The 19,301-nt window shown below is 41.5% G+C and overlaps 1 protein-coding gene across 2 annotated transcripts in view; it reads left to right on the top strand.

Annotated features, from left to right (window-relative positions):
• scaper (S-phase cyclin A-associated protein in the ER) overlaps positions 1-4,832 on the top strand; it is a 330,941-nt gene extending 326,109 nt beyond the window's left edge. For both annotated transcript variants that reach the window (XM_067973526.1, XM_067973527.1), the window contains exons 30-31: positions 4,224-4,275; positions 4,370-4,832. In XM_067973526.1, the coding sequence (XP_067829627.1) occupies positions 4,224-4,275; positions 4,370-4,476 (159 nt within the window). In that variant the 3' untranslated portion in view covers positions 4,477-4,832. The remainder of the gene's footprint in view (positions 1-4,223; positions 4,276-4,369) is intronic.
• Positions 4,833-19,301: the final 14,469 nt, after the last annotated feature.

Raw genomic sequence — 19,301 nt, forward strand, 5'->3', positions numbered from 1 at the left:
CCATCATCCGATTGTCTTCTGAATTGTGCGCACTTTGGTTGCTGCATTATGGTTCCACTGGTACTGGCTGACTTACAGTGACTTGCCCAAGTGCCCATTCTGCACATGTGAGCATAGACAGTAGAAATTGTTGACAGGCTATCGACCATGAAGACCATTAAAACCAAACCTGATCCTGTCCTTGCCTGACATCCACACGTGCACTTTCCAACAATGGTCACTGGATAGCGATCAGGAATAGAAACAGTGACTGCTCTCCCCCCCCCCCCCCCCCACCCTCGCTTCCCACCCCTACCCCAGGGGCGCTAAAACCATTTGTAGTATCTCTAGTGCCATTCCTACTGAGATCAACTAACCCAGCACAGACCAGAGACTGAACTGGGACTCTCCTAATCTGCATGGCTCAGCTGCACACTGAGCGTTGAACTTACCGACTGAGGGAAAGCCTTTCTCACGTAAATGTGCAGAGCAAACCACTGCCCTAGTCTCTGAAGTGAAAATTTCCATGTCTGGGAGGCAACTTGAAATCTGACTGTCAATCTTATGGAATTCCATTTTACGAGTGTGGGTGAACACAGTCCATCCAGTCGGACTGGCCTGTGTTTTTAATAATGCAGCAGGGGAACCATGTCAGGGGAGGTAGGGGGTCCCCAACATCTGGAAATTTCTAAAATGAAAATCAGACATCTAAAAGCCTGCTTTAAAAAAAAATCTAGTAATAAGTGGACAACAACCTTCGGAGCCTCTTGATGTGGAGGGAGCAGTAATCAATGTTACTGAGGTTTTTCAATGAATTTTCACCAGCAGCAAAGCAAACCTCAGAACTCCAGCCATTGTCCCAATCTCTGCCTCTTTGTCCGATTCTGGACTTGATAAAATGTGGAAAGTCGAGTGAAGAGAACGTTGCAGGAATGCTTTCAGTCTGGACTGAATATGGCCTTGTACATGCTGCTGCAGTCTGGATGTGTCATATAAGAACAACAACTTGCAATTATATAGCGCCTTTAACATAGTAAAACGTCCCAATATAGGTTGGTGTAACCACTTATTCAGGGTTTTCCAGAAGTGTCTTTAATGAGTTACATCCTGCAAAAGTTTTCTCTCTGACCCCCTCGCAGTTACAAGTTTTTTTTTTATTTGTTCATGGGATGTGGGCGTCGCTGGTGAGGCCAGCATTTATTGCCCAACGCTAATTGCCCTTGAGAAGGTGGTGATGAGCCGCCTTCTTGAACCGCTGCAGTCCGTGTGGTGAAGGTTCTTCCACAGTGCTGTTAGGAAGGGAGTTCCAGGATTTTGACCCAGTGACGATGAAGGAACGGCGATATATTTCCAAGTCGGGATGGTGTGTGACTTGGAGGGGAACGTGCAGGTGGTTTTGTTCCCATGTGCCTGCTGCCCTTGTCCTTCTAGGTGGTAAAGGTCGCAGGTTTGGGAGGTGCTATCGAAGAAGTCTTGGCGAGTTGCTGCAGTGCATCCTGTGGATGGTACACACTGCAGCCACGGTGTGCCAGTGGTGCCTTTTGGGTTCCTTTTCTGTTTCTATTTAAATAAAAAGAAAGTTCAGATTGGATAAGAGCTACAAAAAGAGAGTATGAAAAGAAACTCGCAAGGGATATCAAAACCAATACAAAGAACTTTTATAGTTATATTAGGAAAAAGAGGGTGGTCAGGAGCAGTGTTGGCCCCTTAAAAACTGAAAGTGGGGATATTGTCATTGACAATGGGGAAATGGCGGACATGTTGAACAATTACTTTGCGTCAGTATTTACAGTCGAAAAAGAGGATTGCATGCCGGAAATCCCAAGAAAACTAATATTGAATTGGGGTCAGGGACTCGATAAAATTAGCATAAGTAAAGCAACAGTAATGAAGAAAATAACAGCACTAAAGAGTGACAAATCCCCAGGACCAGATGGTTTCCATCCCAGGGTTTTAAAGGAAGTAGGTGAGCACATTGCGGATGCCCTAACTATAATCTTTCAAAGTTCTCTAGATTCAGGAACTGTCCCTTTAGATTGGAAAATTGCACGTGTCACTCCGCTTTTTAAGAAAGGAGAGAGAGGGAAACCGGGGAATTATAGACCAGTTAGCCTAACATCTGTTGTGGGGAAAATGCTGGAGTCTATAATTAAGGATAGGGTGACTGAACACCTCGAGAATTTTCAGTTAATCAGAGAGACCCAGCATGGATTTGTGAAAGGTAGGTCGTACCTGACAAACCTGATTGAATTTTTTGAAGAGGTGACTAAAGTAGTGGACAGGGGAATGTCAATGGATGTTATTTATATGGACTTCCAGAAGGCATTTGATAGGGTCCCACATAAGAGACTGTTAGCTAAGATAGAAGCCCATGAAATCAAGGGAAAAGTACAGACTTGGTTAGGAAGTTGGCTGAGCGAAAGGCGACAGAGAGTAGGGATAATGGGTAAGTACTCACATTGGCAGGATGTGACTAGTGGAGTCCCGCAGGGATCAGTCTTGGGGCTTCAATTGTTCACAATATTTATTAACGACTTAGATGAAGGCATAGAAAGTCTCATATCTAAGTTTGCTGATGACACAAAGATTGGTGGCATTGTAAGCAGTGTCGATGAAAACATAAAATTACAAAGCGATATTGATAGATTAGGTGAATGGGCAAAACTGTGGCAAATGGAATTCAATGCAGACAAATGTGAGGTCATCCACTTTGGATCAAAAAAGGATAGAACAGGGTACTTTCTAAATGGTAAAAAGTTAAAAACAGTGGATGTCCAAAGGGACTTAGGGGTTCAGGTTCATAGATCATTGAAGTGTCATGAACAGGTGCAGAAAATAATCAAGAAGGCAAATGGAATGCTGGCCTTTAAATCTAGAGGACTAGAGTACAAGGGGGCAGAAGTTATGCTGCAGCTATACAAAACCCTGGTTAGACCGCACCTGGAGTACTGAGAGCAGTTCTGGGCACCGCACCTTCGGAAGGACATATTGGCCTTGGAGGGAGTGCAGCGTAGGTTTACTAGAATGATACCCGGACTTCAAGGGTTAAGTTACGAGGAGAGATTACACAAATTGGGGTTGTATTCTCTAGAGTTTCGAAGGTTAAGGGGTGATCTGATCGAAGTTTATAAGATATTAAGGGGAACAGATAGGGTGGATAGAGAGAAACTATTTCCGCTGGTTGGGGATTTTAGGAGTAAGGGGCACAGTCTAAAAATTAGAGCCAGACCTTTCAGGAGCGAGATTAGAAAACATTTCTACACACAAAGGGTGGTAGAAGTTTGGAACTCTCTTCCGCAAACAGCAATTGATACTAGCTCAACTGCTAAATTTAAATGTGAGATAGATAGCTTTTTGGCAACCAAAGGTATTAAGGGATATGGGCCAAAGGCAGGTATATGGAGTTAGATCACAGATCAGCCATGATCTTATCAAATGGCAGAGCTGGCACGAGGGGCTGAATGGCCTACTCCTGTTCCTGTGTTCCTATGAGGGCCGAGGTGAGGCCATGGCAGTAGGAATAACAAAGAAAGTTAAAAAGAATTTAAAGACTTTGACACCTTTATTCACTTGTCCATTTTACTGCATATGTTATTTCTTCAACATAAGTAGAAGGAGAGTAATTGGTGAGAATAAACTAGGGGACTTACGTTCAGCCGCCTTCTGCTTTTAATGCAGATACGAAAAAAAATTAAATTTATTACAGCCTTCAGATTTTATGGTTCTACAAGAATTGCCTTTTAAAAAAAAAACCAGGACAACTGACCAGTGTGCAGGTTACACCAGCATATGAAAGTTGGTATCAGACATAAGCACCCATGTCAGTGGCATCACCAGCTCATTTTTATTCTAAATATGTTCTTTACATTTTAAATTCCCTTAAACTATTACAACATGTTACATAGCAAAATTATACATTGATCTAGAAAAGCACATTACACTGTCCTGTGATATGTTAATCAAGGACAGCATGTGACACTTTTCTGGCCACAATGATCTAGAACAATGGCTTGCTACATTGCGCCATGTTGTTCTAAATATGTAACTGCATGATATCATGTTGATCTGAAACAGTATGCTATTTCTTGGACACAGGAAGTGTGTGGTCAGGGGTATCAAAAATGGACAATAAGACAGAGGGGGAAAAGTAGACAGAAACAAACTGAACAGTAAAAGATTAATGTAAAAACACAAAATGGATCAAATGACTAAATACACGTGTGTTGTTTTTTTTTGTTACTTAGGATTTCGCACAGAGTTTGAGTCAATCTGACAATAAGCCTTCTCAACAGAAGGGTGAGTATCACAGAATTGTTCTGTGTACAGTTGTCCCAAATGACACTGCAATAAACTCCTGCTTTAACAATTTAATGTTGTGCTCTCATTTCAGAGGGAGTTCCTGGAGCTCAAGACCACCTTGAATTCGCCAACAGGTTCCCCCGTGAGATGTGGGAGGATGCTCGGAAGTTCTTCTTGAAGAAAGAGGCAAATTGCTAAAGATAAAACAAAAGGGGGAAAGACTCAAAACACCACAAAAAAAATCTTTGATTTTAAAAACTAGCCTTGTAACTCATTCACTGACATTATGTTCTAGAATGTTCTTATATATATGATTTGCACAAATTGTATATAGTACCTGTTGTACATATGATCTTCATTGTAATCACTTTTTGACAATTTTTTAATGTGAACCTTTCTATTGTATGTGCATATAGAATTATCCATTTTGTTCTGGTTGTTTAGGACGATACAGCAGTCCCTTGTGGGATGTGTCAATTAATTTTATTTATTAGAAGTATATTGGTGGCTCAAATACCCTGACGACACAATAAAATTATTTATTTTCATCTTCATCCATATGAAGTGTTGAATATGTTCTGAATGATAACTTCAGACTAATTGTCTCCATGTGCATTATTCCCCAAACATAGATGAAGCGTACTGATCTTAATGTATTTTTTTATTGGGATGTGGGAGACGCTGGGCAATGCACATTATTTGCCCATCCCTGAGTAGGCGGAGGTGGGGTTTGCAACTGAGTGGCTTGCTAGGCCACTTCAGAGGGCAATAATTGTCAACCACATAGTGTGGAACTGGATTCACATGTAGGTCAGACTGGGTAGGGGTGGCAGGTCCTTTCCTTGAAGGACATTTGTGAACCAATTGGGTTTTAACAGTCCAGAAGCTTTCACATGGTGGGATTTGAACTCATGACCTCTGGGTTTTTGGTCCTGTAAACCACCATAATACAATGTTCTTCGGATCATTACCAGGGCCATTGGTTTATAGTGACTGAATAAGTCACATTTCATTCTTGTTACATGGAATTCCAGGATTTTTACTAGTGCTTTTGGTATTTGGAGGATTATATTCCATGATTCCATCCATTTTCCACAAACCAGTGGCCTTGATCTTTAATGATCATGTAATACATTTAGTATTCTGAATTATCCACAACTGTTAGTACCAAACTCTGAATTCTTTCTCCCGAAAGAAAGTCATTTTTTTCGTCCTACTATTTCCAACCTCAAATGTGTTCTCCATTTGGGCCTTAGCCCTTCACCCGGTTTTCTCAATGAAAGAAAATGCGCCAACGAGGTTGATGTATTTATTGGGACTGAAATCAGATTCCCCTCGTATTTGGTGGGACAAAGCCATGGATCCTGGTGATGTGCCGCTGTGGGTTTGTTCCTACAGTCTGCCAATGGCAGAGTTCCCAATCTCAGCTACGTTGCCACTGCAAGCAGGAAGCACAGATCAGATTTCCCCAAAGTTAGGAAGCAGAAGATAGTACAACATAAATTGAGCTAGATTTTAACTATAAATGGGCAGAAAAATCTAGCCCAAGAATTTTTAGGAACAGTGAAAAACCCCATTTGCCCCCAACAAGCCTGGCTATTTTTGATTGTTGAACCCTATACCAGACAGAAGGGAGAGGCTGTCAACTAGGGCTAGTGACTGAGTAAAGAAGAGCAAGAATTTTGTGTGCAGGTTAAGTGAGGAGATTAAAATGCACCGAAATGGAAAAAAAATCTTCATGTTTGAAACATAAAATGGAAGAAAAAATACTTTAGGTTTCTCTCTGTGCCTAGCTGCTCACTAATGAGCAATAGGTTTTTCACCCCGGCTCAGAGATGTCATGCACTAGATGAGGTGACTCTGAACCATACAGACAAAGCAATTTGTTGGTTTGATCTCTGGTCTGTGCTAAATTGGCTGATCTCAGGCTGGGCCAAAGTGGCGGGAAGGGGGGGGGCATGACAATAAAATTGGTCTTTTGCCCTTGAGGCAGAGAAAGGGAAAGTTAGTCACTACCTATGGAGCCGTGCTGGAAAACACAGGTGTGCATATTGAATGAGGGCAGTACCTAGGCTTGGCTGGAATGCTGACACAGTCAAATACCTTACTGGTGTCCACTGACCAGGCTCAGATATGATGAAGGAGGGTCAATGAGTGAGGATACATTGTCTGTTGAACTGCAACCAGCAAAACTTCCTGCCTCTGGGAGAGGATGGGAGAAAATTGGTGGGAATTTTTTTTAATGGAATATTACTAATGGAAGCACCACACAAATGTGACAGAAGAGTTTAGATATGTGGGAGGAAGTTACAAGGCTATAATCCAATTGTAATATTCATGCAGGGTTTTCAACCATAATTCAAGTGGTTTGTGAATCTCCTATGAACCTCTCGAATAGGTGAGTCTTTTTACTTTGTTTAATCAACTTTTCTGTTTAATAATGGAGAGTGTAAGATATACCTGTGAGTGATTATAAGGGTTCAGATGTTTTGATCTGCTTGAGTGAAGCCTTGTAATAACTCCAGGATATATCTTATGATTGTGTGTTAACTACATATTACTAAAAATGTTGTGTCTGTACACACTTCCTGTTGTCATGAGCTTTAGTCACACCTTTATGTCAATATTTAACATTCAAATTGCCTATGTAAACATTTAGAATGGAAATCCCGTGATTATGTTGCAGTCTTTGGCCATTAGGCGGTGCAGTGGAGTGACGTTTTGAAGTCTCTCCCAACTCGGTCACTATCTTGTATATACCGTGGACAACGCATTGGGTAGTTTACCAGTATACTGAAATTTTGTGGAATGGATGAGAATGAACGTAGGGTCTGTTCTTCAAGGAACAGTGACTCTGAGTGTTGAGTGTTGCTTACCAGTGTGCTCCTTATCCGTGAGGCAGGTGACGTTCATGTTGAATAATTAAATGAAAGGCAGAGCCCCCTCAGTAGCTCATTGGTAAGTGTGCTGCTTTGTGTTTAGCTGAGCCCTGTCGGTAAATAATGACTCCCCTTCAGTTTCTGATCTGTACTGAATTAGCTGACCTCAGATGGGGCACTGATCACGTGCTACAATTGGTCTCAGTGCTCCCATATTGGAGGGGAATCAGACAGGGTTCCTGCGCCTGGCCCCTGCTTTAAGACATGTGAGAAGGGCAGATGACGACAAGATCAGACTTGACAATTGTGCACCCCACAGCCAAATAGTCTGCTGACATCGTCTTGGCTCGCACATGAAAATGGCTGGAAGGCTCCTGGTGTCTGTAGAACTGTTGCCAGTGTGAGTCAGCAAATTCTGGAAAGGGAGGCAGAAGTTGCAGGTGGAGAAGTGTGCTAAGGACCATGGCAACAACAACTTGCATTTATATAGCGCCTTTAAGATAGTAAAACGTCCCAGGGCGCTTCACAGGAGCTGTTATCAAATAACATTTGACACAGAGCCACATAAGGACATATTGGGATAGGTGACCAAAAGGTGGGTCAAAGAGGTAGGCTTTAAGGAGAGTCTTAAAGGAGGAGAGAGGCGGAGAGGTTTAGGGAGGGAATTCCAGAGCTTAGGGCCCAGGTACCTGAAGGCACAGCCGCCAATGGGGGAGCGAAGGAAATCGGGGATGCGCAAGAGGCCAGAATTGGAGGGGCGCAGAGATCTTGGAGGCTTACCCATGTAACTCACTCCAGCACCTATCTTTCTTTTAGTTGTAGTGTAACTATGTTGGTGTAGACTTCAGAAGAGAGCAGGATAACTCACTGCAAGACTGGCAGAGAGAGACTCCTGCTCTATAGTGGGTATGCTGGAGGGAATCTTCTCCACACTGACATCAGAGCAATCCCCATCCTCCCTTCCGTCTGTCGGAAATGTGGTTTGGCATTGTCAATGGAGAAGTACAGTGAATAAGGACAACTTTTTTTAAAGTGGGAAACAACGAAGTGTTTATTAGAAGCCTGAGGGGAACTGCGATTTAGGAGCTCAACTCTCAGTGATGGATGGCACTTAACTGTGAAGTTGCCTCCCCCTTAATGAACAGGCTGCAATTGTATCAAACTTATGAAGAAATAATTTACAATTGATGACTGTGGCGTTTTACAGCAGTAATAGTTCCATGGATTTTTTTTCTCGGTTTGTTATCCTTCCATTAGGTGCCTCGGGTGGTTGATAGGTTGAAGCTGCGTGAACAAGAGAGAGGGATGTTACACCTGAGGGTGCACATTCTCCGTGATGTGACCGATATTACCAGTGACTGATCAGTTTATGGGAAGAGCTGGGGTCCACGTGCAAGATATCACCGCGGTTGAAAACAGAAGGTAAGAAAAATTGAGTAGCGGTGGTTTAGGTGACGCCAAGCTTGGGGTTTTAAAGCCTGAAGGTTGCAGGAGGAAAGACTGAAGGGGTTCCAAAATGTTGAGTCCCTGGACAGTTTGAGCTTGCATTTGAATTGGAGTCTGTACAAGGCTTCTACGTTTCAGCACAATGAGAATGCGAGGAGGAAGGTCTAGGACCCTGTGGGATGCAGCGTTTGCAGTTTAAGGGGAACAAGAGAGGGACAAAATAACTGGGCGGGAATGATTACACGAAATAATCCCTCGGGTGAAGGGCGGATCAGATGACGCTCTGAACTACATAAGTGGGGCATGGGCGGTTTCTCAAAAACCCACAAACAGCAAAACACTCCATTCGTTTGAGATGTGAAAGGTTTCCAATTAAAGATCAAATTTGTGGCTTAATCGCTGCCGAATGGCAATGGAAGAACTCTTCTGGTTTATTGTAAATGTGCAACATTTTTATTGCAACCTTCCTGGTTTATAGTTTCTTCCTGAAAACGTGTTGGCATGATGTAAGAATTTGTGTAAATTGGAAGTGAATGTAATCGGTCTCTTTATTAAACGGCATTGTGACTAATAGTATGACCACTTCTGATTTAGCGTTTTCAAAAGTTTCACTTCCTCTTTTGCCGAGCTTTGGAAGTGTTTTTTTGTTCAGACCTGCAGTTAAATAAAAGCCCACGTCGGATTGTGACTGTTCTGTTTCCAGCCATTGAGGGATCCCTAGGGTTCACTCCTTAAACCAGACAGTGAAAATGCCAATGGGCAATTGAGGGAACAAACCATCTGCACGTCACTATTGTGACTTCAAGCTCCACTGGCTTAACCTGAAAGGTGTGTGTGTGTGTGTGTGTTTGGGGAGAGGTCATTGTTTAATGATTTCACATTCTTCGAGATACTCTTACACAGCTATCATTTTATTACCTTTCTTCCTTGACTCTGAGCTGCTCTATCTTCCCTGCGGTAAACCCTTAAAGTACTTGCGTGAACTGCAAGGTTAGCTGGAGTGTTTTACACCGATAAATTTCAGTGAACGCTCGACCCCTCTGTTGTCGACAAAGTTCCCAACGATGAGAAACTGATGAACTGATCGGAGGCGTGAGGAGGGGCCACTGCAACAGATTAGCCTCCTCCGGGTCCTAGCGCCGAGTGAATGTTTTAAAATCTCCGCTGCACTAATTTAAATCCTAATCCTGCCTGAAAAGGGAAAGTGACTTGATAAATTTCCATTTTGCAAATAGGCTGTATACATTCCCATATAAAGTACTTGGGTTTTGACTTTAAAAGCACTGTGAGAAACACAACAGTAACTCCCGTACTAAACAATCCGTTTCAGATAAATAAATCGGTTGAATAGTTTGAGACGCGCTGAGTTCTTCAAGGCTGTTATTTGGTCGAGTGTTTGTAACACAAATATCAGGGTCCCGCGGGGTGCACAGGAATCGACCGTTTTGATACAGTCAATGTATCTACAAGTCTAAACAACCTAAAAATATCAAAGGACAGTCTTGGGGAAGTCCAGTCCCTCTGAGGAACGCGTGTACTGAAGTCATCTGCAGAATTATCAAGGGGAGGAAAAGGCGACGTTAAAATTGAAAGACTGCCAGAAAATTTGCCAGTTTCACCCGGGGCAATATTAAATACGCGGAGATTCTTGTGAGCAGCCTGGGATTTGCTTTTGTTCTGTATGAAGGAGATGGACTTCAAGAGACGGGTTAAGATCGAGAGCCTAGCGGGATGTGTTCTGATATAGTAAGATTTGTCTCATAGAAAATCCGTCCCAAAAGAACATTAATTATGTTCCCACTTTCCAAAGGATCCATTCTTTAAAAGTCCGCGGGATCACCATTTAAATTTGTCGTGTTTCATTATTCACATTGCATGATAAAGACCCACTTTCACATTGAATCTGAAAAGGGACAGGCTTAAAACTGTAAAAACTCTGAGTTCCCAAGCACGAGTTTAAGCACCTGCTCCGGTAACCCGCCGCAGTGACCCGCGGAGACCAAGTCGCGTTCTTTGACATTGTGTAAATCTAAGACGTGAGTGGCTTGAAAATTCATTGCTGATTTCGATTAAAAGACGATTAAAGTCCTTTAAACAGACGTTAATAATAATTAAATCTTAGGTGCAGTAGTATTTTTAACTTATGAAAGGGAGTAAATGTATTAATTCGACAGAAGATGCTGATGAGAGGCTGTTAATGTTGGTCAGCGGGACACTTCCAATTGGAACGATCGTTTCGACGGATCCAGATTTATGTCAACGCTTCTTTGCCAACAATGGGTAATCGGAACAAAATGAATTATTAGGGGGAGAGCGAGTCCAAATGTACAGGGCATCCGGGGAGCTCGATGCTCAAAAGGAAATGACGGATTCCGGTCCAGAGGGAATCCGTAAAGCAAGAAGGATCTCGGGGCTGGCTCTGCGGGGAGTGAGGAGACCCTCGCTTATGTGCAATTTAGAAACATGAATACAAAATAGGATCAGATAGCAAATGAACTTTTACAGAAACAACTGCTGAGATTCTGCTCATGATCCTGACTCAGAAACATGTAACGCAGAGAGTAGTGCAGGCGGAATTCTTCAGTAGAGTTACTTTTTCAATTCAGATGCTGACGGACTTGTTTTGTATTTTTCTGTTTTTTATTTCAGATTCCTTGGTGTGTCTCAGTTGTGTTTTTAATTAATGAATGAAACCGGTGGTTGTAGTTACTTTGGGCTCGTACGGGTTCGGTGGGGCTGAAGTGTTCCAGTTATCAAACTTTCCATTCAAAATATGGGGAACTTTATACCTCTCAGCGGGTCCCGCAAACAGGTGAAAGATATGCAGATTTAAAAGGATTTAAAATATGCAGTTTGTGCCCCAGCAACTTCCGTTAAATAAGACTTTAATTGCAAATTATGTTGCAGTTCTGCACTAGTTTGATACAAATGACACCTGATATAAACTGCAAGAAAGCTGATCCAATCCTGCCCATCCGTTCCAAGGCTGTCCGAACCCGCTTTTGGTTGTTTCCGAGTGGAGTAAATTGCAGATAAACTCCGACCTTCAGACCTCGTCAAAACAAAATAAAGGTCGAAACGCAACAGGAGTCTTCGAATTGAAGATTGGACCATTTCTGATCTTAGTTGGTTTCAAATGAGACATCCCTCGACGACTGGCTTTTTAAAATGTATAATTTTTAAAAAAACTTTATTGAAAGTGGGGAGGTGAAACTTGGTGACATTAATGTATCCGATAGGGGCATGGGACAAGCGGCAACATAGGAAGAACTGACAGGTCGTTCCCATTCTTGGACGTTGAGTTATCTGCTTTGGAAAGGGGGCTGTGAGTGGTGTGTCTGTAATACTGCACCGGGGGGAGGGGGGTTAGGCTTCCTCTGGGGGCTTTATGTAGCTTCATAGCAAATGTTTTCATGGAGATTTCCTGTAGAATTTCGCTAGAATGACAGAACAAACCCTTTCGAGCAATGCGTTTATCATTTCGCTGGAAATGTGAAACAGGGAAAATCTTGACACGTTTCAGTGTGCCCTACACACAATCCCCAAGTAACAGTTTGTACATTAACACCCCAAATCCTCATGTCTGAAGCCTTAGTGTCGCTAGATTCCCACTGGCGCTATTTCTAGCGAAATGGTAAACGCATTCGAAAAGAGCGCTCTCTCCTCCATCCCTACAGTACAACAGTGACTACAACTTATAAATGTACTTCATTGGCTGTATAGCGCTGGGGGCACCCCAACGTCGCGAAAAGCGCTATATAAATGCAAATTTTTCTTTCTCTCTCCACATATAACAGAATCAAAATGATCACGGCGCATCTTGTCCATATTGCATCCGAACTAGGACCAGCCATCCGTCTGATCTAATGGTGCATTGTACTTTATCATTGCATATTCAAAACGGTTCATTCCCGCTTCAGTTGGTTGAATCATAATTCCCTAACAATTTTATATTGACGTCTATTCTCAGATCAAGTTGCTTCGGAAAACGTTTCTGCTTAAATCAGGTCATTATTATCTCTAATTATTGGATCTGTCGGATCTTGAGATTCTGCCACGCATGCTTTGCAAAGTGTCCCTTTAACATTAAACCGGGAAAAGGACATAAAAAATCAACAGCCTGTGAGAGTGGGAGCTTTTAGCAGAAGGTGAGATGCAGGGGATGTTTTTCCTTCAGATGCACTGAGGGAATTTTCCTCACCGCCTTACACGTAACGAAATCCTAAACCACTTAATGAAAAACGCGTCTAGGGATTCGCCACACACACCGAGCGCAAATCTCCCCTCCCCTTTTAATTTATACTGGTATTGATGAATTTTTACCGTATTTATGTGTAAAATGGAGCCCCGTTACGTATGGCTGGCGAAAATTGAATTTCCTCGAACTTTGTTGCGGAGTGCTGACTGAATGTAAGAGGTTCTGATATTTTACACCGCCCGGTCAATGCTGCATTTTCGTATGTTTTGAGAAGCTGAATATAACAGGATATAATAATTTATTATAAACAAATAATTATCATTTACAAAACTGAAGGATCAGTGACATAATAGTAAAAAGAGCTCGTGATACAGTTTCTGAAGGGGAATGTTCCCAGACGTGCAAAGTGTTAGTTTGTTGCAACTTTTTGTTTTGTGGTAGATTCATACCGGAGTGACTGGTGGGCGAATGTGAAAAACTAGAGAAAATACATGAATAAGCAATCGATGTTGATATTTCACTTAGGATGGGGGGTTACAAATGCGAGTATTTTGCGCTGAGTAAAGTTAAAAGAAAATTCGTTTACTAAACTGCTACTGGATTCCTACATTGCAACAATGTCTACACTACTAAAGTACTTCACTGGCTGTAAAGCGCTTTGGGACGTCCTGAGCTGTGAAAGGCGCTATATAAATGCAAGTCTTTTCTTTTGCAACGAGGTAGTAAAATTCATTTTCTTCAACTTTATATTCAGGGGGAAATGAGCACAAAGAGAAGGTGGTATGAAATTTCAGTCGTCCTGTGCTGTTCATTTTTCCTGGTAGAATCTGATTTAGATTCAGTAACTTTTCCTTTTCGGCCCTCGTCGAGTTTTCTTGCCCTTTACTATTTCATTCACAATTAAGGAGTTCATCAGTTGCTTCCTTGTTATTATGTTGGTTTATGTGATCGCTCGTCTTCAATTATCGACTGGATTTTTAAAATATAGGTTATACATGGTTAAAAGATCGTGGCGGGACCGCCCTAGTTAATAAAATAATTGCAATAAGATGTGATCAAAGGAAAAGTTACACAAACTCACTCCAGAGCCGAGGCTCTCCGTTTGCAAAGTGCTGGTTTTATACGTGATTCTATAACTTTAATTACAGCTGTACTTCATTGGCTGTAAAGCACTTTGGGGCGTCCTGGGGTCGTAAAAGGCACTATATAATTGCAAGTTCTTTCTCCTAGCTGCGGGTCTCCTTTAAACCTGTGCGGCTCAGTGAGCGAAATTCAAACACAAGGTCTGTCTGCACTGTACCGCCCGGTGCTGGGGGTGGGGAAGTCTTTGGTTTATCAATGGCTTCAAAAATAACCCTCGCCTTTATTAAATGTTTATTGTTATAACATTTAAAGATATAATTGGTTAAATGGAGAAGAGTTCGGGGTAGAAAATAACCGTTTCTAAGAGTAATAAACACGGCTACATTTACAGTAACAGATCAAAGGATGATGAATGTTCCATTGGTCGGGGCACACAGCGACAAAGGGACCGGACAAAGTTGACTAGCAGTCCCGTTATAGGCGACAGGTGTGGCCTTTGTACTTCGATAAGACCGGTAACCCCCGCGCTGCCTGTTATCTGCACATTCAGGGTAATTTCCTAAAAACCCTGGAATGTTTTCGAAGTGCTGGAATGTGCCCATTTCTCCGCAATTTGACTTCAGTTCGTTCGGGAGATTTCCCTTTATTCTGAGCAAAGGGGGGCGCTTTAAGCATTTTGAGTTGGTTCCACGCTATATTTGATCTAGTGTTTTCCTTTTAAAATAGACTCCACCCTCCGGCTATTTCCGAAACAATAAGTTGCGGTGACTCAAATGTCCCCAATGCTTTTATGGCGTGATTTTTAAAAAACAATCAGAAGAACGAGCACGTGTACTGATTTTCTCCAGTGAAGTTTGGGATTTCCACGTCTAGAAACCAATATTAGAAAACCCCAGACAGTTTTATAGATCCCAGAATTCAGCAATAATTTCACCTAAAGTATTCAAGTCCTGTGTTTGAAATGTTATCAAAACGCCAGGACTTTATAGTCCCTATCTTACGGTATAATTAAATTTCATTTGAAACTGGAATCCATCGGACGAGCTAATTGTGTAAAACTGTGTGAACTATATTGAAGAGGTAAATACTGTACCGTACATCTCTGTACTTATTGGAGTGTGTATATCACGTGTGTGCTTGTTTGGAATAAATGTAACTATCTAACATGGATTATATATGTGATACAGATCCATAAATTACACATATGTGTGCTTTGAGAATGTTGTGTATGTGTTTATTATCGGCGTGAGCTTGCAATATGTGTGTGCTGCAAAGGAACATAAGGTAATACAGACTTACATTATAAAAAGATTACATTTCATATATAGAAACATATATTGTGTCTGGAATTCCCTCTCTAAACCTCTCCGCCTCTCTACCTCTCTACCCTCCTTTAAGATGCTCCTTAAAACCTACCTCTTTGACCAAGCTTTTGGTCACCTGTCCTAACATCTCCTTATGTAGCTTGGTGTCAAATTTTGTCTGATAATCGCTCTTGCGAAGCGCCTTGGGACATTTTATTACCTTAAAAGCGCTATTTAAATGCAAGTGGTTGTTGTCATATTTATATAAACACACAATTATCTCTATTTATTCCACACGCGCACATATATTGGATCTGGAGTTGTTTTTACAATTTCGTGTGAAAAGATATTAAGGGGTTGAGCCCTTGAGTTTTAACACGAGAAAGTAGTAAAATAACAATTGATTACGGTTTCAGCAATCAATCGGAGGTTGCTGCTTTACTCCATTAACACGTTCATATTTCATTTGCATTGAGATTATTCTAAGTAATCCATATTTAATGCGGTTTTCACCGTCTATATAAAAGATAGAACATGCATACATGATTATATTTCATGTATTAACCTCAGGTTCTGGGAGTGTTTACGCTCCGTGTTTAAAGTGTCAAGAAATGATCAGTAACATTATAGAGATTGGACCATAACTCTGTTTTCTGTAATTAATGTTTCATATTTAATCTGAGAAACCGCGCTGTCTGTACTGATTTTCAAATATCCTTAAAACCCAGTCTCTCCCAATTTGTATGGTTTTAAAACGATTTACAATTGTAATTGAGCAAACTCATAGCTTCTATTATGTATAAAACAAATATTTTGAACCTGACTGAATGGCAACCTACAGCTAATAGGATATCCCTCCTTGCGACCTATTGCGGCCGGTCGGGTATTTTTTGGTAATCTTGTTCTGCAAGGTTTCATTAGAAATATATATTGGGACTCCTGCAACCCGCACTGACCGTCGTGTGTTGGGGATATTCGTTGTGATGGAAGCTGTGTTGGACCGTACGATTTATGTGATACTCTTAAGGAACACCAATAAGGAATTTAGGAGAAACTTCTTTAACCAGAGAATGGTCAGAATGTGGATCTCGCTACCACATTGAGTAGTTGAGGCAAATAGCATAGATGCATTTGAGGGCAAGCTAGATAAACAGATGAGGGAGAAAGGAATAGAAGGATATGCTTTTAGGGTGAGATGAAGTAGGGTGGGAGAGGCCGAATGGCTTGTTTCTACTCTGTAAATTCTATGTAATTATTTAAATAAACATGTCAGGATGGTTAAGCTATTTCCATTTACAACGCATTAGGATTCAGACAGCACCACCTTCGCAAAATTCATCCGCCTCAAATATTCCGTTGTTTGATTAAATGCATTTACAAATGAATTGTTTCTTCACTATGCTTGGGATAATCGTCATTAAAACGCCGGCACCATTAAATTCACAGGAGAGAGGCTTCCAAGCAGATAAGTCACAAGGTATAGCATGATTGACTTGAATAAACGCTAGAAAGTGTCTAGGTTTCTTTTGTTTAAGCTGTGTGGAGTTTAATCCATATAGAGAGGCCATAGCATTCCAATACCTCTGCAGAATGGTGTTAAATCAAACAGGGAGGGGAGTTATACAACACAGGGTTGTGTGTTTGGCACCAGTTCTTATCGAGAGAAGTGCTTGTCAGTTTCAAGTCACCTTTAGTATCTTCAAAATCAGCTAAGCGGTGAGTTACCTCGGGCGAGTTTAAGAAACTGACAATCAACACGGGTATAGTATTGCAGTAAATATATATTTATGCATTTAAAAAAATAGACACTGTAGAAGGAATTAAGGGCTTGCAGACACGGTAAATGTAGCTCTTAATTTGTTACGGATTTAACGCCCAGCCCGTGAAAGGCGTGAAGGTGCAACAGACGGTGTCCTCCAGGCTGACAGATACATCACTGGCTCAGGTGCCTTAACAGTTTTCTCATTTTCTCATCTTTGCCCGATCCTGGATAACAAATTGCTAAAGTTTAAGATGTCAGTCTGAAGCTTTGACAGGCTGACCGGGTCAGCTCATGTCCAGCGGCGACCGCCTGCTCGAGTTCTCCAGCGGTCAACATCACCATCAAGAGTGTGCCTTTCCCGAAAAGAAGTGGATCTGCGGAGCTCTTTCTCTCTCTCTCTCAAAGCAAAATAAACCAGGACACGCTAGGCTGGCTCGAATGGGACCCTCTGCTAACAGACGGTGTTTTGTTGTGGTTCTGATTCAATGTATCGTTTGCAGGTGATGCCAGAAAGAGATAAGAAGCCGCCAATTGTTCTACTTTGTCTAGACTTACACTTAACAAGTGAAACTCAGCAGACGAGGAAGTTACAAGTACAGAGACTCTCTCAAACACACACAAAATACATACACATATATACATACACACATACACAGGTACATATACACATATATACATACACATAGGTACATATACACATATATACATACACACATATATATGCATACACATACATACATGATACATATATACCAATGAAGTGGAAGTCACAGACACATCTATGTATGTACAAAACATACATACACACACTCATATATACATACACACACGTACATACACATAAACACACGCACATATATATACATACGCCATTGCTGAGGACAAGTACAGAAATTTGTACAACGCATTTGTACAGAGATGCACGCACACATTCATATACGAAATGGGATTCACAAGTACACAGCGACACAGGCAAATAAAAGGGAAGTCAGAAGGACAGAGACACTCACGTAGATAGATACACACAGACAGACACACACGTAGATACACACATACAGAGTCACAGTGTCAGACACACACATAGATAGATACACACATGCAGAGACAGAGACACACACGGACAGACACACACATAGATACACACATACAGAGACACATACAGAGGGACTCACAAGTACACAGACACAAAGATATATACACAGACAGGCATACAGAGAGGGAATCAGAAGTACAAAACACTGAGTACTGAGAGACACAAAACACATTCTAAACTAATACCACCCCCCTTTCAGCCCACTGACAGTTGAAGTTAATTTGTTTTAATATTCAAATGTCTACAAAATGTCTTTCAATTTATCCGTAAAGATATTATTTTTAAAATAGATCTTATTTTCTGCATTGTAAAGTTTCCTGTGGTGCAATATCGTAACATAATGGTGAGGACTGTGTTTTGGGTCGGACGCATGTCAGTGACACAGACATTTCACTGCTTTTAGTTTATTTCCCGTGAATTGCTTGAAGGCAAACGAGAGCGAAAACAATCTGAGTTTAAAGTTCTGATGCACAAGTCTGTGTAGGTCTTTATAGGAACGGTGTTTCGTGAACACGGCCTGCACTCCGTTATCTCCCTAAATATTCCTCACTATGTTACTTGTAACTTGCACAGCGAACCAGAGACGCCGCGCAGTTTTAATTGCTCATAAACCTTCTCTGCATGTTTGGAAAGAATCATTCTTTTCAATGAGGGGGGCTGCTGGTTATTTGTTCTGATTGCCGCCTTTTCGCGATTTATAGATTTGTAACAGGCAATATATCAGTTATCACAATATATACAATAATTAAAAATGTAGCATTATTCAAGCAGAATTGTATCACAATCTGTGTTACTTCTGCTACATATTAGCAGTTGCTCTGAATCGCATTAATCGTGTGTATGTGTGTGGTTCATCGGGACTATGTTCTAATCCATGAGCGGTGTCGACTGAATCAGTTTAATTCGACATCACCACTTTGAGACGTCACCGCCAAAAGTCTTTTTTTGAAAATGGGCATGAGTATGTTAAAGGCATGTAGTAGATTGAATTTAAGATATAAACAGGCCTTCGCTGTTCAGCTAAATTATATACACGGAAAGTTACAGTGAGACTTTAAATCTGCTGCATATCGGGCATCACCGATTTATGCAAAGACCCAAATCTCAGAGAGTCCATGCATTGATTCCCAATCTTCCATCGACCACTCAACACAGGCCAGTGCCCGCAAGAAGTCTATGCTCAATCTAGAAGAGGCAGGAGAGTTCCGTTTTACATTTTATTGCAAATGTTACCGGACCCCACAAGCGTATGTGCGAT

Source organism: Heptranchias perlo, chromosome 38 (assembly GCF_035084215.1).
Source record: "Heptranchias perlo isolate sHepPer1 chromosome 38, sHepPer1.hap1, whole genome shotgun sequence".
NCBI classification, from domain to species: Eukaryota; Metazoa; Chordata; class Chondrichthyes; order Hexanchiformes; family Hexanchidae; genus Heptranchias; species Heptranchias perlo.